Here is a 23,540-nt window from a genome sequence, read left to right on the forward strand (position 1 = left end):
CTTTCAATGGATAATCTTGATCGTCATTGAACGTGCTTTTTAGTCCAGGACTAGACTAGATCTGTGCCTGGGAAACTGTTTCTAACTAAACCAATGCTAACATGATCATTTGTCTGTTCAGGGCAGTGAAGAAGCAGTATACCTGCCTCCTCATGGTCTCATTCATCCTCATCAATAAGAATACTCAATGTAAATATTAAGATGTTTGTACATTGCATTTATAAGGAGACGTGGTTTATGTTTCTTTTAACTTTACTCACACCATATCATGACCATACAGTACTCTCTCTCCCACAGGGTACAGCTGCACTGACTGACTGTGAAATGGGATTCTCAGTGTGTCAGCGGAGCAGTCACTTCTTAATGTGTGTTGACAAATCAAACTTAATCTAATCGAATGACCTTAGTAGGAAGTGTAAGATGACAAATAATCAATGGGGTGAAATGTTTGCCCTCAATCTTCTGACTGTGTGACTGAAGGGCACGATACTGCATGAAGCAAAGCCCAGATATGTTCTGTAATGCAGCTAAGAATTGAACGTCTAGGCTCTACTATGTTTACTGACAGTGAATACGTGTTATACTCATAGATCGTATATATAATCAAACATTAGCACAAACCAAACTAGATCCCTGGAGGACTCAAGTGTTATATTTTCTCGCAGGAGGAAGTATGTTCTCAGGGAACTTACCAAAAAGTTTACTTTTCATTTTGAGTTGAATCATCATCATAGAACTACATGTGTTTTTGTTTTAAGCAAACCATGTGATATCGATATAGTGTTCAACTCTATAGATTTATGTACTGATATTAGTAACTACCTCTGATTTCTAGGTATACATACTGTTATTATGTCCATGTTACATTGTAAACAGACATGTCCACATCTGTGTGAACCTGTGTGTTATTGTAAGTGCATACCACCATCTAGTGGTCAGTTCTGGTCATTTATATTCTGTTTACATTATGGTTTCTGTTTGTCTTAGCATTCCTTGGTCACATCACTAAGACAAAGGACCAAACTGTGAAATCCTACACACAGGCCTATTTCACTGAGTGTACAAACATTAAGAACACTCTCCTAATATTGAGTTGCACCTCCCTTTTGTCCTCAGAACAGCCTCAATTCGTCAGGGTATGGACTCTACAAGGTGTCGAAAGCGTTCCACAGGGATGCTGGTCGATGTTGACGCCAATGTTTCCCACTGTTGGTGTCAAGTGGCTGGATGTCCTTTGGGTGGTGGACCATTCTTGATACACACGGGAAACTGTTGAGCGTGGAAAACCCAGCAGCGTTGCAGTTCTTGACACAGGTGCACCTGGCACCTCCTACCATACCCCATTTCAAAGGCACTTCAATATTTTGTCTTGTCCATTCACCCTCTGAATGGCACACATACACAATCCATGTCTCAATTGTCTCAAGGCTTAAAAATCCTTATTTAACCCGTCTCCTCCCCTTCATCGAGAATGAATGAAGTGGATTTAACAGGTGACATCAATAAGGGATCATAGCTTTCATCTTGATTCACCTGGTCAGTCTATGTCATGGAAAGAGCAGGAGTTCCTAATGTTTTGCACACTCAAGTGTAGTTGTAATTTCGTCACTATCCTAAGTTATGAATTTCTCCTTAGATTCAAATAATGATGATTATGTAAGAAATGTTCATAATGTTTTTTACTGTCATCAAATCACTGCTGGACATATGGAACTGGGGTTTCTGTCAAACTCATCTGACAATTTTTTTAATGATTTAGTCATATTTGTTGTTTATATGGCAACTTTAACACCTCAGTGAATTATGTGTTGTAACCTCTCTGATCCTCGGAGTTTGATGTAACTACTGATATTGTTTTAACCTTGTATGGATCATATCTTCTAATCATGTGTATTAATGATCAATTCATAACAGGTAAGCAACAGTGAATCACTACCTCATGGTTATGTAACAGGGTAGGAGTCCATTTCAATTCAGTCAAGTCTATTTGGAGAGCAATTAGAAAAAATGGAATTGAACATTTCAGTTGACGTACTGAACTGACTGAATGGAAATGGAATTGAACATTTCAGTTGACGTACTGAACTGACTGAATGGAAATGGAATTGACCCCAACTATTCTGCAACATTTCTGTAACAGTTGAGGCAGCCCTGTGGATACAGACTGAACCAAAGCACTTATTGTGGAGATATATGTCCCAAAGACAATGCAGAAAGCACTGTTGTGTAGCCCACATCCAGTACATATTGTGATGTGATGGACTCCCGTTTTTGTTAAAAAAATAAAACCTTGTGTATGTATGTTTTTTCAGTGCTGTGGTTGTATTATACAATCAAGTGTTCCTCCAAAGCAGAAGATTATCTTAGCGTCTCAAAAGAGCACTGATATCTGTTTTATTGTTTTCCTGTTGGCCTGAATGAATGAATTATATTCAATTCATTCATTGTATTCAAAGTCATTTTTTTTGTTACATCAATCATGGTTTGTCTGAGATATTCAAAAGGTTTATTTGACTGAAATAATAAAGCCTGTTGCTAACCTCTTCTTTTGGTCTGGATGATCTTTCAGGGATGTGATGGTTTTATCCATGTGGCAAACTCATTCCACAGAGGGCCGAGTTTCTGTTTGGCTCCTCGTACTTGATTGATGAATTAAGGTCACTAATTAGTAAAGAACTCCCCTCACTTGTTTGTCTGGGTCTTAATTGGAAGGAAAACCAAAACATGCCCTCCATGGGAATGAGTTTGAACATTGACCTGGTTTAAACAGTGACAGTAGTTCAGACTGAGAAAATAAATCGGTAGTACTCATGATAGCTCCTAGAGGGCGCTATAGGATAAAAAGCAGAGGTCTACGAGCTATCCATCATTTCTGTTGATTTCTTTTTCAAGTGTTCCCTCTAAGTAATTAATATATGGTAACTATCATGGCATAATAAAAAGTGATCCCAAACTTGTACACTATGGAAAAAAACAGCACAACAGCCTCAAATGGTTAGCATTGACCAGGAGGTTTAACATGTTAAATCTGCATTAATCGAAGCACAACACTGCAGAAGCTCAGTGCATAAATAAGAGAATTAATCACACAATATGACACACAATGAGTAAAAGGTTTAAAAGAAACCTTCCTCAGAGGTTGTGCTTACACTAAAATGTTTTGGTTGTGACACGTAATACTTTTGAAACACTCACTGAGTATAAGAGCTAAAGCAAAGCCATTGTACAACATCCAATCAAACAGGATTTCAAAAGTACAGCAGCTACAAACTCACAATAATACCAAACACTACAAGACAAAGTGAGATGCCAAAATGTGCAGTTTTGTTTTCCAGCTATATGTAGATAGATATTTTGATCATGTAAAAGCCTTTTTCAAGCTATTGTTTAAGTTATTCTACCATAACTAACCACTGTCTGTATCAGATTACAGGATAGGTGGGTGATCAGTGGTGTTGTAGGATAATGTCACATCTCCTTACACCTCCTCTATGGCTGTCGTGGGGGTGTGGCGTTTCTTAACAGGAGAGTCTGGCTCAGACTCTATAAAGACGTCGTCTTCTATTTTTTCTTCAATGGGCTTCATCGTTTTGGATGTCTTGGAGGCAGGAGATTTCTCTGGAAAAAAGGACACAACGTTTAGCGTGGTAATAGAGGTGTGTGTGTTTTTTAATGTAACTGTGTGTGTGTGTTTTCATATGGCCACAGACGAACACACCCTAAAGGTGACACAAACAAGGTTATCGTAGGTCACAAATTCCACAAGCCTTCATTCTGACTCATATGACAATACTTTAAAAACAAAACAGAATCACAACCACACATTTGACAGAATACACAGATAGGCCCTAATTTCACATATTGTATGTTTGTGTTGGAGACGGGGGGAAGACAGTGTGAAGTTAAATCAACATGATCAGAAAACAAAATCATTCTGAATCCTTTTCCAGACATATCCCTCACATTTGCAATTCAACCCCTACATTTGATATGGAAATTGCAACAGGATAATGTAGAAGCTATTGGGGTTAAATTGTGTCTTGTATGTCTAAATACTGAACATGTTCCAGTAGGAGCTGTACAGCAGCACTATTACTACAGGATGAATGATATGAATGAATGATGTCCTACTCTTAAACACTGAACTTTGAAGATGTTAAAATGACAAACCAGGTTACCGGGGATCACTCGTTTTAGAACAGGCAACATAGTGCAGAGCTGTAGGGTTAAATATTTAGGCTTGGGTTTGAGGGAATGAACTAGCTTGAGTCCCAGATCTGTTTCAACTGTCTTGCCAACTCCTATGTCATTGTCACATCAAATGATAGTTGACAAGACAGCACAACCGGATCTGGGACTCAGGCATTAGGAAGGTGAATTTGAGGGCAGGGGGAGGGAGAGAAAATAGATAGTCTTACACCCCCTTCAGGGCAAGGTGTGATCTGAGAGAGTGGGTTGATTCATAGCTAGAGGAGGAAGAGGAGGAGGAGGAGGAGGAGGAGGGGACAGGATAAACAATGTCAGAGAATAACTAACTAGAACACAACACCTAGTAAACAATGTTGTCAGATTGGAGCTAAACCCCGAATAAACCAGGATTTAGTGTCTGTTAACATCACACACCAGAGAGGATATGAGGGCTAAACGACGAAGATGGACTCAACCGCGGATACCCATAATGCCTCATGATTTAAGTCAATTAAGGGGCTGTTTAACAGCTACTATTGACCTGGCAAAGATCCACCGTGAATCAAAACTTTGTCACTATTAAAAGGTGTCATGATAGTGTCAGTCCTTTTCAGACTCAATAGCTAATCAGGTTGATGGATACTGACAGATGGGCCAATAGTATCACAGCTTGATGGGAGGTGGTGAAACTTACGATGTGAAGAGCCACTGGAGCCTCCACGGTGGATCTGGTTCAGGATGTCATCGGTGTCACTGGTGCTGCCCATGCTGTTCCTCATCTGCATCATAGAGACCTGGGAGCACAGGCTGGGCTGACGCTCCATCTTCTTCGCTGCCTGTTCATGTAAACATTGTCATCGTTATCGTCATCATCGGTGTCACCACCACCATCATCATCATAATTATGTTATTTCTGCCTCCAGCTGTACCCTGGACACCATATGTGAATTGATTGCCCTCCATCTATCTTCAGAGCTTGTGCTGTTCGGTGACCTGAACTGGGACATGCTTAACACCCCAGCCATCCTACAATCTAAACTTGATGCCCTCAATCTCACACAAATTATCAATGAACCTACCAGGTACAACCCCAAATCAGTAAGCACGGGCACCCTCATAGATATCATCCTGACCAACCTGCCCTCCAAAAATTTGCTCAGGATATTGGACCCATACCGTCAGTAGAGGATGTTTGGTTATTCTTTAAAAGTACTTTCCTCACCATCTTGTATAAGCAGGACCAGATATAATTGACCTCATGACCAGCACAAAAACATCATGTAGAGGCATCAAATGTTTGACGTTAGCAACCAATATCTTTAAAAAGGCTACTTTCTGCAACACAAACTCAAAAAGTTCTGGGACACTGTAAAGTCCATGGGGAATAAGAGCACCTCCTCCCAGTTGCCCACTGCACTGAGGCCAGCACAAAAACACTGTCACCACTGATAAATACATGATAATTGAGAATTTCAACAGAAAGCATTTCTCAAAAGTTCTGGGACACTGTAAAGTCCATAAGAGCTTTCCACCTGGCTCCCCCTACCCCGGTCAACAGCCCTGCACCCCCCACAGCAACTTGCCCAAGCCTCCCCATTTCTCCTTCACCCAAATCCAGATAGCTGATGTTCTGAAAGAGCTGCAAAATCTGGACCCCTACAAATCAGCCGGGCTAGACAATCTGGTCCCTCTGTTTCTAAAATTATCTGCAGAAATTGTTGCAACCCCTATTACTAGCCTGTTCAAACTCTCTTTCGAATCGTCTGAGATCCCCAACGATTGGAAAGATGCCACGGTCATCCCCCTCTTCAAAGGGGGAGACACTCTAGACCAAAACTTCTACAGACCTATATCTATCCTACCCTGCCTTCCTAAGGTCTTCAAAAGCCAAGTTAACAAACAGATCACCGACCATTTAGAATCCCACCGCACCTTCTACACTATGCAATATGGTTACAGAGCTGGTCATGGGTGCACCGCAGCCACGCTCAAGGTCCTAAACGATATCATAACTGCCATCGATAAGAGACAATACTGTGCAGCTGTATTCATCGACCTGGCCAAGGCTTTTGACTCTGTAAATCACCACATTCTTATCGGCAAACTCAACAGCCTTGGTTTCTCAAATGATTGCCTCGCCTGGTTCACCAACTACTTCTCAGACAGAGTTCAGTGTGTCAAATCGGAGGGCCTGTTGTCCGGACCTCTGGGAGTCTCTAGGGGGGTGCCACAGGGTTCAATTCTCGTGCCGACTCTCTTCGCTGTATACATCAATGATGTCGCTCTTGCTGCTGGTGATTCTTTGATCCACATCTACGCAGACGACACCATTCTGTATACCTCTGGCCCTTCTTTGGACACTGTGTTGACTAACCTCCAGACGAGCTTCAATGCCATACAACTCTCGTTCCGTAGCCTCCAACTGCTCTTAAATACAAGTAAAACTAAATGCATTCTCTTCAACCGATCGCTGCCCGCACCTGCCCGCCCGTCCAGCATCACTACTCTGGACGGTTCTGACTTAGAATATGTGGACAACTACAAATACCTAGGTGTCTGGTTAGACTGTAAACTCTCCTTCCAGACTCACAGTAAGCATCTCCAATCCCAAAATTAAATTGTGAATCTGCTTCCTATTTTGCAACAAATCATCCTTCACTCATTCTGTCAAACATACCCTCCCGGACTTCGGCGATGTCATTTACAAACACTCTACTCAGCAAATTGGGTGTAGTCTATCACAGTGCCATCCATTTTGTCACCAAAGCCCTATATACTACCCACCACTGCGACCTGTATGCTCTCGTTGGCTGGCCCTCGCTTCATATTCGTCACCAAACCCACTGGCTCCAGGTCATCTACAAGTCTTTGCTAGGTAAAGCCCCGCCTTATCTCAGCTCACTGGTCACCATAGCAGTACCCACCCGTAGCACGCGCTCCAGCAGGTATATTTCACTGGTCACCCCCAAAGCCAATTCCTCCTTTGGCCACCTTTCCTTCCAGTTCTCTGCTGCCAATGACTGGAACGAACTGCAAAAATCACTGAAACTGGAGTCTTATATCTCCCTCACTAACTTTAAGCACCAGCTGTCAGAGCAGCTCACAGATCACCTGTACATAGCCCATATGTAAATAGCCCATTCAACTACCTCATCCCCATACTGTTATTTATTTATTTGCTCCTTTGCACCCCAGTATCTCTACTTGCACATTAATCTTCTGCACATCTATCACTCCAGTGTTTAATTGCTATATTGTAATTATTTTGCCACTATTGCCTATTTATTGCCTTACCTCCCTTATCCTACCTCATTTGCACACACTGTATATAGACTGTGTCACACTGCTTTGCTTTATCTTGGCCAGGTCGCAGTTGTAAATGAAAACTTGTTCTCAACTTGCCTACCTGGTTAAATAAAGGTGAAAATAATTATTATAATAATAATTGAATCTAAGGAGACAATTCTTAATTTAGGAAGGTTAATGACCAAATCACAATTACACTGTGTACAAAGTGTACAAAACATTAGGAACTCCTGCTCTTTCCATGACATAGACTGACCAGGTGGATCCAGGGGAAAGATATGATCCCTTATTGATGTCACCTGTTAAATCCACTTCAATCATTGTAGATGAAGGGGATACAGGTTAAAGAAGGGTTTTTAAGACTTGAGACAGTTGAGACATGGATTGTGTATGTGTGCCAGTCAGAGAGTGAATGGACAAGACAAAAGATTTAAGTACCTTTGAACAGGGTATGGTGCCAGGTTCACTGGTGTAAAGAATTGTAACGCTGCTGGGTTTTTCACACTCAACAGTTTCCCATATGTATCAAGAATGGTCTGTGGAAAGCATTGGAGTCAACATGGGCCAGCATCCCTGTGGAACGCTTTCGACACCTTCTAGAGTCCATGCCCTGACAAATTGAGGCTATTCTGAAGGCAAAGGGGGGTGCAACGCAACATTAGGAAGGTGTTCCTAATGTTTTGTACATTCCGTGTATGTTTGTAGAAAATAGAAACGACAGTGCCTCAGTTTCTGAACAGTGACTAAACCCACCTTGTCACTGAGAGTGGGGTCGTTGAGCGAGTACAGCTTGTTGGTGATGTCTTTGCCAATGAGGTACCTGAACACCTCGTTCAGGAAGGAGTCAGACTCCAGGAAGTAGGTGAGCCTCTCTCTGGACCAACACAGGAACTTACAGTTCTCCTCTGCCATGATGGTCACCTGTAAATGAATCACAGGTTGATACCATGACAGGTTGTCATGGTATCAAACCTGCCCTATCATGACCTAATCATGCCAACAGTACTTGTGTTGTTTGGTCTACCCAGTATGGATACACTATGAACTGGAATATGGGTAAGTGGTAAAATGGGTTATATATATAAAAGAAAGAAAAAAATACAATGAATAAATAAATGGTACATTCAATAATCTGAGTGTCTAGTTACCTGGAATTTTTCTCCTCTGTTCATCTGGGTTGATCTGAACTCAGGGGAGTCAATGAAGGCGTTGGTGTAGATGTTATGGAGGAAATGACCTCGATATGACACCTTCATTCTGTTACACAAAAACGTATAGTCAACATGGATGACCATGGACGGATCAAATGCACACAGATGCACACAGATAATGTTAAACCTTATTTTCTCAAACACAATTCATGGAAAATCGGGGATGGAATGACATGGTAGATAAGTGACAGGGAGATGTCTCAGAGTGATACCTACTTTCCTTTAAGGAGGATACTGAGGCGTTCATCCACGGAGGTCTTGTCCTCGGCAGCATACACCTGTCCCTTCTTCAGGCTCTGGATGGTGCAGAATTGGCCTGTCAGTCTCTGGAACAGGGCCTCGCGCACGTGAAGGGGCTCAAACATCCGCTTGTACACTGACTTCAGCTCCCTGTCAATCTTAATCTGACAGAAGACACAGCACGGTTACAGCTCATTGTCTGTAGCTGGTAGAGGGGAATATAAAGCGTTATGGTGGATGATTGACGTGACTTGAGCTAGGCTCCTCATTCAGGGTGGATAACCAAAGGACCAGGCATGAAGTATATTTTAGGGTCTTTAATACAATGTCACCACAGCAGCCAACATAAAGTGAGGGCCACCTAGTTCCACTCATCCTTGATATTGAATTGATAGGACATAATTCACTCATGTATGTCATTCAGTGTTAGTAGGTGGAGGGAGGAGTAGAGACATGGGAGTGAAGAGGACAGCAGTATAGATGTGTAGATAACTTCCTTCCTTGTTATGAGGAGAGGTGGTCAGGTATGTGAAGGCCCTCTACACACTGAAAGTCCCCTGGTGGCAGCAGTGCATTTGAAAGACCTGCATCTCATTTAGGTAGAGAGAGACAGAGTGGCCCCAACGCCAGGGGGATGTGACTGGCTGTCTCACTGCTGAGAGACACAATGGAAAACTCATCTCCAAAAGTCCTCATCAAAATAACTGTTCCAGGCAACTTGTATCTACTCTAAGCTGTATGTATGTGCGGTATTTAAATGGACCACAGTCTGCCTCTAACTGGACTGTGTTGGGTTGGGGCAGAACTCACAGGTCTGCGTTTGTAGACCAGGTAGAAGAAGTGCATGAAGTTGACCAGCAGGAAGACCACGTTCCACACCATGACATCCAGGTTACACCGGTACAGCGTTGCCCAGGTGATGAACAGACAGCTTCCTGTCAGGGACAGGAAGTAATAAAGCACACTTGAGTTATTATTGGTTGAGTTATATCCTCATATTGCCCTATAGCGGTACATTTTTATCATTCCACTCTACTCAGTGTCTTTCCCAGTTGTACTACCACCAACATAGTGGTCATATTATATGATATCATTCCACTCTACTCAGTGTCTTTCCCAGTTGTACTACCACCAACATAGTGGTCATATTATATGATATCATTCCACTCTACTCAGTGTCTTTCCCAGTTGTACTACCACCAACATAGTGGTCATATTATATGATATCATTCCACTCTGCTCAGTCCCTTTCCCAGTTGTACTTCCACCAACATAGTGGTCATATTATATGATATCATTCCACTCTACTCAGTGTCTTTCCCAGTTGTACTACCACCAACATAGTGGTCATATTATATGATATCATTCCACTCTGCTCAGTGTCTTTCCCAGTTGTACTTCCACCAACATAGTGGTCATATTATATGATATCATTCCACTCTACTCAGTGTCTTTCCCAGTTGTACTACCACCAACATAGTGGTCATATTATATGATATCATTCCACTCTAATCAGTCCCTTTCCCAGTTGTACTACCACCAACATAGTGGTCATATTATATGATATCATTCCACTCTACTCAGTGTCTTTCCCAGTTGTACTACCACCAGTTGTACTACCACCAACATAGTGGTCATATTATATGATATCATTCCACTCTACTCAGTGTCTTTCCCAGTTGTACTACCACCAACATAGTGGTCATATTATATGATTCATTCCATGATAGTGTCTTTCAGTTGTTCAACATAGTGGTCATATTATATGATATCATTCCACTCTCAGTCCCTTTCCCAGTTGTACTACCACCAACATAGTGGTCATATTATATGATATCATTCCACTCTGCTCAGTGTCTTTCCCAGTTGTACTTCCACCAACATAGTGGTCATATTATATGATATCATTCCACTCTGCTCAGTCCCTTTCCCAGTTGTACTACCACCAACATAGTGGTCATATTATATGATATCATTCCACTTTCCCTGCTCAGTGTCTTTCCCAGTTGTACTTCCACCAACATAGTGGTCATATTATATGATATCATTCCACTCTGCTCAGTCCCTTTCCCAGTTGTACTACCACCAAAATAGTGGTCATATTATATGATGTTAATCCACTCTACTCAGTCCCTTTCCCAGTTGTACTACCTCCAAAATAGTGGTCATATTATATGATATCATTCCACTCTACTCAGTGTCTTTCCCAGTTGTACTTCCACCAACATAGTGGTCATATTATATGATATCATCCACTCTCCAGTCCCTTTCCCAGTTGTCTCCACCAAAATAGTGGTCAGTGTCTTTCCCAGTTGTACTTCCACCAACATAGTGGTCATATTATTATGATATCATAGTGGTCATATTATATGATATCATTCCACTCTGCTCAGTCCCTTTCCCAGTTGTACTTCCACCAACATAGTGGTCATATTATATGATATCATTCCACTCTGCTCAGTCCCTTTCCCAGTTGTACTACCACCAACATAGTGGTCATATTATATGATATCATTCCACTCTGCTCAGTCCCTTTCCCAGTTGTACTTCCACCAACATAGTGGTCATATTATATGATATCATTCCACTCTGCTCAGTGTCTTTCCCAGTTGTACTTCCACCAACATAGTGGTCATATTATATGATATGATATCATTCCACAACATAGTGGTCTGCTCAGTCAGTCCCTTTCCCAGTTGTACTACCACCAACATAGTGGTCATATTATATGATATCATTCCACTCTGCTCAGTCCCTTTCCCAGTTGTACTTCCACCAACATAGTGGTCATATTATATGATATCATTCCACTCTGCTCAGTCCCTTTCCCAGTTGTACTTCCACCAACATAGTGGTCATATTATATGATATCATTCCACTCTGCTCAGTGTCTTTCCCAGTTGTACTTCCACCAACATAGTGGTCATATTATATGATATCATTCCACTCTACTCAGTGTCTTTCCCAGTTGTACTACCACCAACATAGTGGTCATATTATATGATATCATTCCACTCTGCTCAGTCCCTTTCCCAGTTGTACTTCCACCAACATAGTGGTCATAGTGGTCATATTATATGATATCATTCCACTCTACTCAGTGTCTTTCCCAGTTGTACTTCCACCAAAATAGTGGTCATATTATATGATGTTAATCCACTCTACTCAGTCCCTTTCCCAGTTGTACTACCACCAACATAGTGGTCATATTATATGATATCATTCCACTCTACTCAGTGTCTTTCCCAGTTGTACTTCCACCAACATAGTGGTCATATTATATGATGTTAATCCACTCTACTCAGTGTCTTTCCCAGTTGTACAGTTTCCACCAACATAGTGGTCATATTATATGATATCATTCCACTCTACTCAGTGTCTTTCCCAGTTGTACTACCACCAACATAGTGGTCATATGATATGATGTTAATCCACTCTACTCAGTCCCTTTCCCAGCTGTACTACCACCAACATAGTGGTCATATAATATGATATCATTCCACTCTACTCAGTCCCTTTCCCAGCTGTACTTCCACCAACATAGTGGTCATATTATATGATATCATTCCACTCTACTCAGTCCCTTTCCCAGTTGTACTACCACCAACATAGTGGTCATATTATATGATATCATTCCACTCTACTCAGTCCCTTTCCCAGTTGTACTACCACCAACATAGTGGTCATATTATATGATATCATTCCACTCTACTTTCAGTGTCTTTCCCAGTTGTACTACCACCAACATAGTGGTCATATTATATGATATCATTCCACTCTACTCAGTGTCTTTCCCAGTTGTACTACCACCAACATAGTGGTCATATTATATGATATCATTCCACTCTACTCAGTGTCTTTCCCAGTTGTACTACCACCAACATAGTGGTCATATGATATGATGTTAATCCACTCTACTTTCAGTCCCTTTCCCAGCTGTACTACCACCAACATAGTGGTCATATGATATGATATCATTCCACTCTACTCAGTCCCTTTCCCAGTTGTACTACCACCAACATAGTGGTCATATTATATGATATCATTCCACTCTACTCAGTCCCTTTCCCAGTTGTCATAGTGGATATGATGTTAATCCACTCTAGTGTCTTTCAGTTGTACTACCACCAACATAGTGGTCATATTATATGATATCATTCCACTCTACTCAGTGTCTTTCCCAGTTGTACTACCACCAACATAGTGGTCATATGATATGATATCATTCCACTCTACTCAGTGTCTTTCCCAGTTGTACTACCACCAACATAGTGGTCATATTATATGATATCATTCCACTCTACTCAGTCCCTTTCCCAGTTGTACTACCACCAACATAGTGGTCATATTATATGATATCATTCCACTCTACTCAGTCCCTTTCCCAGTTGTACTACCACCAACATAGTGGTCATATGATATGATGTTAATCCACTCTACTCAGTCCCTTTCCCAGTTGTACTACCACCAACATAGTGGTCATATGATATGATATCATTCCACTCTACTCAGTGTCTTTCCCAGTTGTACTACCACCAACATAGTGGTCATATGATATGATATCATTCCACTCTACTCAGTCCCTTTCCCAGCTGTACTACCACAGCAACTCCCCCTTCTCCGGGAAGTGTGGACTCATTCACTCACTATAGTGTTTGTATCATATTTCTAACAGCAATTCAATGCATATGAATCCTTGAGATGGAGTGAATGAGTGGATACTTTGAATAGAAGGGAGAGATACTGTGGTGGTAGAGCTGGAAATGAAACTGAAAAGTGTGTAATGAAATCGTATCATGACCACCGAGTTGGACTGTAATCAGGGCCAGCAGAGGCCAGTATGGACCCACCTGTCATCAGCATGAGGCGCAGCAGGATCATGTGCAGGGTCAGGGTGGTGGGGATGACCAGGCCCAGGAGGAGAGACAGGTTCCCCAGGTGGAAGAGCAGGTGGTGGGCCTCCTCCCACTCCTCACAGGAGGTTATGTTGGGCTCCATGGTGGTCATCACCAGACCTCCACCTCCAGCCCCGGGTACAGACCCAGGGACTGCCGACCGCAGGGGGGCCAGGGTGGTGTAGAACAGGCTACTGGTCATCTGTGGAGAGGCAGACATCCTGATCCTCACCTAGAGAGAGGTGGGGAAGGTGGTGTGGTTGTTTATGTACTGCTTATGAATGGGTTATGTACATGTTGTGAATATATTATGTTGGTACCTTTCAAGTTAAGTGTTACAGTGTTGATGGTAGAAACAGCAGATTTTTGCAGTTGAAATGTCAATTCACACTGCTGCTCTTCTCATAGTGTACATCAGTTTGTCACTATTACAATCTCAATATCCTCAGATTTCAATAGATTGTCATAACAGATTACTGTATTTCCAAACGTTTTATTTGATGTACTTATGCATTAGAATAACTTTTTAGATGCTTATAGGCCTACTGACACTGTCAACATAATACTTGATTCATCAACTAACAGATTTAATACTGTAAATAGCCTGGGAATTCATCACACCGATCATACAGCACTGGAGTGATATTGAAAGGTTTCACTTTAAGGGAAATATCAACCTCAACTGGGTTTTGAGCGAATCTCCCGACTAACGCGCGACAATATTTGATATAGATGGTGAAATGGAAATGGAAAAAGTGCGAAATGAGTCGGCTACAAATTAACGGGACGCACCGGCAGACGTCTTAAGAAATAGCGGTAACTTTCCTTTCACCACTCAGTCAGAGTAAGATAACAGAAAATTGGAGATGTAACTTACCAATCTGACAACAATCGATCAAAGGCGTCGCTGGAGAGGATAATGAATAGAAAACAATGGACACGTAATGAGGAGCTATAAATGTATGTCCTCGCGAGCTGGGGGACTGCACAATGTGAGTCGCGCATTCCAGTGAACTGACAGGCATTGACTAAAATGGGCAAGGCGAGGGGACAGCAGTCAACACTACCCCGCCGCTGCGCACCAGCATAGTCCGGGCACGCCAACAGGGGGAGGTAAAACGTCCCTTTAACTGAAAATATAGCCTTGCAGCCAGCAACTACTAGAAAATAATATTATGAAGCCCGTCGAGGGAATCGTGTTATGTGTTTCGAGATGTTGGTAAACCTAATTGAACAGTGCCCCTTCCCCCTCCAGAGGTGACATGAGCTGCGTGATGAGGTTGACAAGAGCAGGTATTAATGAGATCAGCACCAAGTTCAGCGCGAGAAAGTGATTGACACTCACCTGTTAGCTGCTCGACAGAAATTCACGCTCCCCGAGGAAAATGTTGTAGGCTTAATGAAAGTTATTCGAGATACAAAACGTATAGGGTTACATTGCATTGTTAATCATTTATTACGATTAAACACAAATATCGACCAAAAAAAATATACAGTCTCAATTTAAGACAGATAGTAAAGTGCACTCACTATAAACCATAAGCAGGAATCAGGGGTAACATTTCGCTGGTATTTTGATGCAGAGAAAATCTCTCTCTCTCTCACACACACACATAAACACACACACACGCGCGCGCGCGCCTATTGCATTATGTATGGGAAACCAAGTGGAAGGTTACTTGATGTGCTACAATGTATTCTATGTTGATGCGTAAATTACGTAGCTTATGCCCTATCTATAGCCTAAGCACTTGAGGATAACAAAAAGACAAAAACAACATCCATTAATGAAAAACAAACATCAAAGAGTTCCGTTCCAGTCACGAGACAGTCTCTTTCGGTGCTGTTATAGTTATAGGGACACGGGCACGGTGTCCATGGTCATATTGCGCTGGGACTCGTAGGAACGCATCTGTCCGGTCTAATTCAGGCCACGGGGGCACGTGACAGTAGGTGGGTAACCGGAGATCATATCGGAACCCGCGGCTGTCGAACGCCTTGTCGTTGAGGGAGTACAGCTTGTCCGCGATGTCATTCCGCACCACGAGCGCAAAGACCTTGGCGATGTAGCGGTGTTTGGCGAAGAGTAGGTACAGTTTCTTACGTCTCCAAGAAACGTACCTACAGCAATTATCTGCACGCAGGGTCACCTGGGAAAGAAAACACTAACGCTTATTCACTGAGTATACCAAACATTAACAACACCTTAATATTGAGCTGCACCCACACAGGGATGTTGGCCAATATTGACTCCAATGCTTCCCACAGTTGTGTCAAGTTGGCTAGATGTCTTTTGGGTGTTGGACCATTATTGATACACACGGGAAACAGTTAAGCGTGAAAAACCCAGCAGCATTGCAGTTCTTGACACAACCCGGTGCACCGGGCACCTACTACCATTTCCAAGGCACTTCAATCTTCTGTCTTTCCCATTCACCCTCTGAATGGCACACATACACAATCCATGTCTCAATTGTCTCAAGGCTTAAAAAGCATTATTTCACCTGTCTCCTCCCCTTCATCTACACTGATTGAAGTGGATTTAACAAGTGACTTCAATAGGGGATCATACAGTAGCTTTCACCTGGATTGGCCTGGTCAGTCTATGTCATGGAAAGAGCAGGTGTTCCTAATGTTTTGTATACTCAGTGTATATGCCAGACAGATTAGCCCAAAGTAGCATTTACTATTTACCTGGAAAACGCCCTCCTCTGACGGCCGGAGAGAGTCCCATTCAGGTGAATCGAGAAACTGGAAAGGATATATGTCATGTAAAAACTCTCCATTTACTGTCACACGAATTCTGTAAAAAAAAAAAAAAAAAGTGGGACATTAGGCGATTTTATATGACATAACATCAAATACAGTTGTATAAAATGTTAAAGTGAAGTTCAGATGCACCTGCCGGACAGAAGAACGGACAGCTTATCAATTGCAGTCTTGCCCTCCATGGCAAAACAGTGGTCTTTCTCTATAGTGTGGATGTCTCCTTCACAACAGGCGACTATCTTGCCGAAGTGGGTGAGCGACACCCCCAGCTTTTTGAACAGGTAGCTGTACAGATCTTGAAACTCCTTTTCGAAAGTAACGTTCCTCAGTCGGTAGGCGACAAGCACAACTTGAACTGCACATACCCCAAAGAGAGCGAAATTCCACAAAAACGTGTCGGTGGTGCACGCGTCCGACCATGACCAAATGGTTGTGCAGAAGAAACCGAGCGTCAGAAAGGTAAACAAGTAGAGGAGCCCATAGAACCCGCTCCCTCCCATGAACCCCAAAACAAGGAAGATACTGGCGAGGTGGAAGATGGCAACCTCGGATCCCCCCTTCCATTCTTCGCATAATGGGTGCACGACAGCCGCCGTTAAGTTTTCAGGAGGTGGGAAAGATTCTAGCACCTCCATTGTCGCGCGTGGGGAGCACGTCACTTTTTCGAAAAGAGAGAGAGAGGTGTTAAGAGAAAACTAATAAGTGAAACGTCACGGAGACTTCCACCCTAACTTTTAATCGCGCTAAGTTTTGATGATATCACCTCTTAAAATATGACCCGGGTATCGGGACGGGGGGTGGCTAAGGAGCCTACTGCTCCGCTTGGTCCTGACATCCAACTGATTAAAGCTCTATCGGGCACAACCAAACCATATCTTCTATGCACATGCGATATTGAGATATAAGATGTACGGATATCAAATTATCCATTCAAAAAATTACAGCCTGAGCAAATGACATTATACAACACCACCAAGTAGGCCTAACATGTTTACCTTTCAATGCAAATCTCAGATCATTCTCAAACTCACGAAACATATACTGTGATGATGGGGTTATGAATTTGCCTGATCAAGAGAAGATTGTGATGATGAATGACAAGCCTCCAAGGTCTCTGACAGAATGTGGTATCCAACAACTCAGTAGGGCTGTAACACCTCCACTACTTGTTATAGGTGTAAAGGTGAGTAGGGTGGATAAAAAAGCTCAACTTTAATGAGAGGTTGTGTATGTGTGTGTCTGTATCTGTGTGTCTTTCCTACTCCTTGATCTCTCTGTTTTCAGACCAGGACATCATAAATCACAGTGGTAGACTAGCAGTAGGGAGGCAGGGAGGCAGCAGTGATCTATCTGGGCTAAAATAACCCACTGCAGTTTCCCCTGGTGAGCTGCTGCCTACCTGACCAGACAGTCAAGGTGACATTGAGAATCACAGAGCTGCAGAGGACTGAAAACTCAGGAAGTGTGAAATATTTAGGACATGCTGCAATCACATGCAGAGATCCCCTGGGTCCAAATCCTTCAGTATGTCAGACAGACAGAGAGAGCTAGGTACATCCTCTGTGTTTGTGTCAGTGCTCTCTGTGTTTGTATGAGTGCTTTCTCTCTCTCTCTCTCTCTCTCTCTCTCTCTCTCTCTCTCTCTCTCTCTCTCTCTCTCTCTCTCCCTCTCTCTCTCTCTCTCTCTCTCTCTCTCTCTCTCTCTCTCTCTCTCTCTCTCTCTCTCTCTCTCTCTCTCTCTCAGCCCGCCACCTCTGTCTCACTCAGTCCCCCGATCTCTCTCGCTCTCTCTCTGAGGAATTCTTGCCCTCTTTTCAAAATGAAGGTTACCACAGCTGTCTATGGGAGATGGGAAACAGTAAGGGACAGTCTGAAGGTATGTAGTGGTGGGATCGGACCCTGGCTTCAGCTGTTGTGAGTGACTTGATGCTAGGAGTGGTTATCTCCCTTCCCACACTCCAGTCTAAGGTCAACATTGTGGTTGCACCACGGGCTGCTCAGAACACGAAACATATACACTCACCAACACACTACCCTGGTTATCAAACTCAATCTCATTATAAAAGAGGGGCAACTCATTTTAAGTGTTGGTACATTTTAGGCGACATAGTCAATGTTCATATTGTAGAGTAAATATTGGAGCAGTGTTGATCCCCCGGGACACACTCCAGTCTGAGATGAACAAAACCCATACTTAAGCAGTACAACATTAGAGGTGTTGCTGTGCACCGGACTAATTCAAGCACTGTATGTACGTGAGTGTGCAACTACATTTAAACACAGGGAGAATGTGATGTAGATTGTGCCAGCTACCAGTAGCCTGCCAACTATACAAAGACTATCATAAACCCAACATGTCTATAAATAGGACTATACCCTCCACACGCCAGTGTGTGAGTGTGTGAGTGTGTGTGTGTGTAAGTTCAGGTTTGGCAAATGGTGGACCTTCTCCCTCATTAACTTAGAGAGAGATGGTCTTAATTGGGCCATGGCATTAAACAACCTTGGCAGAGCGAGGGGAGAGAAGTATCTATCCCTTAGGTCTTCATCTGTCCGAGAGAGAGAGAGAGAGAGAGAGAGAGAGAGAGAGAGAGAGAGAGGAGAGAGAGAGAGAGTGAAAGAGAGAAAGAGAAAGAAAGAAAGAAAGAAAGAAAGAGAGACAGGTAGTGCGAGACAGATAGAGAGAGGGAAAGAGAGACAGGCAGTCAGAGACAGATAGAGAGAGGGAAAGAAAGACAGGCAGTCAGAGACAGATAGAGAGGGAAAGAGAGACAGGCAGTCAGAGACAGATAGAGAGGGAAAGAGAGACAGGCAGTCAGAGACATATAGAGAGGGAAAGAGAGACAGGCAGTCAGAGACAGATAGAGAGGGAAAGAGAGACAGGCAGTCAGAGACAGATAGAGAGAGGGAAAGAGAGACAGGCAGTCAGAGACAGGGAAAGAGAGACAGAGTCAGAGACAGATAGAGGAGGGAAAGAGAGACAGGCAGTCAGAGACAGATAGAGAGAGGGAAAGAGAGACAGGCAGTCAGAGACAGATAGAGAGGGAAAGAGAGACAGGCAGTCAGAGACAGATAGAGAGGGAAAGAGAGACAGGCAGTCAGAGACAGATAGAGAGAGGGAAAGAGAGACAGACAGTCAGAGACAGATAGAGAGGGAAAGAGAGAGGCAGTCAGAGACAGATAGAGAGACAGGCAGTCAGAGACAGATAGAGAGGGAAAGAGAGACAGGCAGTCAGAGACAGATAGAGAGGGAAAGAGAGACAGGCAGTCAGAGACAGATAGAGAGAGGGAAAGAGAGACAGGCAGTCAGAGACAGATAGAGAGAGGGAAAGAGAGACAGGCAGTCAGAGACAGATAGAGAGGTAAAGAGAGACAGGCAGTCAGAGACATATAGAGAGGGAAAGAGAGACAGGCAGTCAGAGACAGATAGAGAGAGGGAAAGAGAGACAGGCAGTCAGAGACAGATAGAGAGAGGGAAAGAGAGACAGGCAGTCAGAGACAGATAGAGAGAGGGAAAGAGAGACAGGCAGTCAGAGACAGATAGAGAGGGAAAGAGAGACAGGCAGTCAGAGACAGATAGAGAGGGAAAGAGAGACAGGCAGTCAGAGACAGATAGAGAGAGGGAAAGAGAGACAGATAGAGAGAGGGAAAGAGAGACAGGCAGTCAGAGACAGATAGAGAGAGGGAAAGAGAGACAGGCAGTCAGAGACAGATAGAGAGAGGGAAAGAGAGACAGACAGTCAGAGACAGATAGAGGGAGAGGGAAGAGAGAGAGCAGGTGGGTATGAAAAATGCCAATAGGTATGAGCATGTAGGGATATCTGGATGTCTGGTACTAACTTTGGTTAGGAGATAATAAAGTATGTCAGACAAATACACCCACCCCTACAGACACTCCACACATACAGACACAGAGACAAATGCACACACACACAACACTGGTGATCTCAAACCGAGGCGTAATGAATCTCTTTCAGAGAATTCTCAGCACTGTCATTAGGGTTATTTTTAGAGACTCCCCAGACAGAGACCCTGGACCTTGGATTGACTGAGGAAACCACACACACTGTACGCCAACTCTAATGACTCTACTCATGCAAAGATACACTGATGTATTTTGTCATGCACACACACACACACACCATGATTGACAAGATAAGTCCGGCAAGGGACAGGCTTGTGATAGTGTCCCATTACTCTCCATTAGATGCAGCCATTACCTACAAGCCCATAACTATTAACCACACACTCACATACATACATACCACACATACTCTCCTGTGTCCCTTCCTTCATCTGGGAGTCTGGACGATGAACTCAATTATTTCCTCATTAACTGACAGGCGAGACGGAGATCTGCTATGATTGACCCCTGTTTCCATGGAACTGATAGTTTTCCATTCCTGCATACAAATGAGTCAGACTGTCCTGGGAGGCACACACACACACACACGCACACGCACACGCACACACACACACACACACACACACACACACACACACACACACACACACACACACACACACACACACACACACACACACACACACACACACACACACACACACACACACACACACAGTCCCAGGAGGCAGTCCAGCTCTACAAATGCAGGGTGACAGGCCTGCTGCCTCGTGTTAGGGGAACACAGAGCTACAGGAAGGGGACAGAACTGGGGGCATGTAAGGAGGGGTGGGGGACAGGTAGATTTCTGGGGTGAGTAGAGGGGACAGACAGATACATGGACTGAGCTGGGGTGGGGATGAAAGACAGATCAGACGAAGAAAGTGGTGTGGGTTTGTTTGTCTCTGAAAGCCTTATATTGCAACGAGGCTATGAAAGTATTGGTTTACAATTATATTATGGCACATATTCTATGAAGGAAGAGAATATTGTGTTTAATTTATACCCAACACACACTAGCACACACACTTTACATACACATACATTGTAATATTGTTTTATGGTTATTATACATTTTGTATTGTAAATATGTAGTGGTGTAATAATGTTACACGATGTATTGTTTTATCTTTTGTTTAATGTGTAACGTAAGTTCCTTAATGTGTTTGGAACCCAGGAAGAGTAGCTGCTGCCTTGGCAGGAACTAATGGGGATCCCTAATAAATACAAATACAAATGAAGTAATGTAACTACAGGTACCAGCAACATATTGATAGGCTACCAGAGCCCAGATTTGACAGGAGGACTGAGATTGTCCTGGGAGTGGAACTAGAGAATTTTAAATTTGTCATTACCTCAAAAAGAGCCATGTATTAGCCTACTCTGATTTCCTGTTGCAGAGAGAATCTGTTGCATCTCGTAGTGGAGAATAGAAAACAGGCCATCCTCCTCCTCCTCGTTGTCTTCATCCTGTATGTGTCCATCAGAGCAGCAGATCAGCCTCGCAGAAATGTTTCTGGGTCTATACAACGCACAGACATGTGCGCACGCACACACACACACACACACACACACACACACACACACACACACACACACACACACACACACACACACACACACACACACACACACACACACACACACACACACACACACACACACACACACACACACACACACACACACACACACACACACACACACACACACACACACAAATACACACACGACAGGAAAGGGAAAAGGAGAAAAGGGACTGGCCTCTGGTTAAAGAGAATATGGAAAATGAAGTGCCTCTCATTCCTCTCGTATAATGAGAGACTCAGACGGTGGATTCTTTTCTGACCTTTTCTCTCTCTGTGCTCCAGAGACATTCATTTATTCATTCTTTCTGACGAACAAGAGACTCTTCTGTTTTTTTGGACTTGAAGAAAAAGAGAAAAGGTGAGCGGTGTCTCTGAGTATGGAGCCTGTCAAAACTCTGAGTATGGAGCCTGTCAAAACTCTGAGTATGGAGCCTGTCAAAACTCTGAGTATGGAGCCTGTCAAAACTCTGAGTATGGAGCCTGTCAAAACTCTGAGTATGGCTCCTGTCAAAACTCTGAGTATGGAGCCTGTCAAAACTCTGAGTATGGAGCCTGTCAAAACTCTGAGTATGGAGCCTGTCAAAACTCTGAGTATGGAGCCTGTCAAAACTCTGAGTATGGCGCCTGTCAAAACTCTGAGTATGGAGCCTGTCAAAACTCTGAGTATGGAGCCTGTCAAAACTCTGAGTATGGAGCCTGTCAAAACTCTGAGTATGGCTCCTGTCAAAACTCTGAGTATGGAGCCTGTCAAAACTCTGAGTATGGAGCCTGTCAAAACTCTGAGTATGGAGCCTGTCAAAACTCTGAGTATGGAGCCTGTCAAAACTCTGAGTATGGCCCCTGTCAAAACTCTGAGTATGGCCCCTGTCAAAACTCTGAGTATGGAGCCTGTCAAAACTCTGAGTATGGAGCCTGTTAAATGGCTCCTACACTCTTAGAAAAAAAGGAGTTACCTGGAAACTAAAAGGGTTCTTCCGCTGTCCCCATAGTAGAACCCTTTGAAGAACCATTTTTGGTTCCAGGTAGAACCCTTTTAGGTTCCATTTGGATCCTTTCCACAGAGGGTTCTACATGGAACCAAAAATGGTTCTCCCCGGATCATAAAAGAGATCTCCTATGGCGACAGCCAAAGAACCCTTTTTTTTAGAGTGTATAACCAAACAAACAAACACACACACACACACACAGAGACACTCTTTCCAGAGTTCAAAGCTCCAGTCACACACATCACTCTGAATATGTCCCCAACATAAAGTACTGGCATTAAAAATATCCCAACTAGCTTCACAGAGTTGGTAGCTAGCTAGAGCCATTGGTTCTGCTTTGTTGCAGTCAAACTCAGTAAACTCTCCATCTCTCCCACACACACACTCATGTGAACACATGTCCAGGAGCAGAGAGTCTTCATTTCCTTGTCTTCTTCATTAGCCAGTGTACCT

At 43.2% G+C, this 23,540-nt stretch overlaps 2 protein-coding genes across 3 annotated transcripts; both read right to left on the minus strand.

Moving 5' to 3' along the window:
- Window positions 1-2,358: 2,358 nt before the first annotated feature.
- Window positions 2,359-14,883, minus strand: bves (blood vessel epicardial substance). Of its 2 annotated transcripts, XM_052494606.1 has the most exons (9): window positions 14,718-14,883; window positions 13,796-14,072; window positions 9,756-9,880; window positions 8,922-9,109; window positions 8,643-8,751; window positions 8,248-8,415; window positions 4,883-5,024; window positions 4,419-4,466; window positions 3,560-3,618 (listed from the first exon to the last, which is right to left on the minus strand). In XM_052494606.1, exons 2-8 carry the CDS (start codon window positions 14,058-14,060, stop codon window positions 4,426-4,428), a joined length of 1,038 nt encoding a protein of 345 aa, XP_052350566.1. In that variant the 5' UTR covers window positions 14,061-14,072; window positions 14,718-14,883; the 3' UTR covers window positions 3,560-3,618; window positions 4,419-4,425. The 2 variants fall into 2 exon arrangements, with proteins under 2 accessions (XP_035607294.1, XP_052350566.1); XM_035751401.2 differs by lacking the exon at window positions 4,419-4,466 and having other exon boundaries at window positions 2,359-3,618.
- Window positions 14,884-15,267: 384 nt separating this feature from the next.
- popdc3 (popeye domain containing 3) lies at window positions 15,268-17,434 on the minus strand. Its single transcript, XM_052494607.1, has 3 exons — window positions 16,742-17,434; window positions 16,535-16,643; window positions 15,268-15,990 (listed from the first exon to the last, which is right to left on the minus strand). The coding sequence occupies exons 1-3, from the start codon at window positions 17,242-17,244 to the stop codon at window positions 15,661-15,663; spliced, it is 942 nt and encodes a 313-aa protein (XP_052350567.1). The 5' UTR covers window positions 17,245-17,434; the 3' UTR covers window positions 15,268-15,660.
- Window positions 17,435-23,540: the final 6,106 nt, after the last annotated feature.

The sequence above is a fragment of the Oncorhynchus keta genome, chromosome 34, assembly GCF_023373465.1.
Source record: "Oncorhynchus keta strain PuntledgeMale-10-30-2019 chromosome 34, Oket_V2, whole genome shotgun sequence".
In the NCBI taxonomy this organism is placed as follows: domain Eukaryota; kingdom Metazoa; phylum Chordata; class Actinopteri; order Salmoniformes; family Salmonidae; genus Oncorhynchus; species Oncorhynchus keta.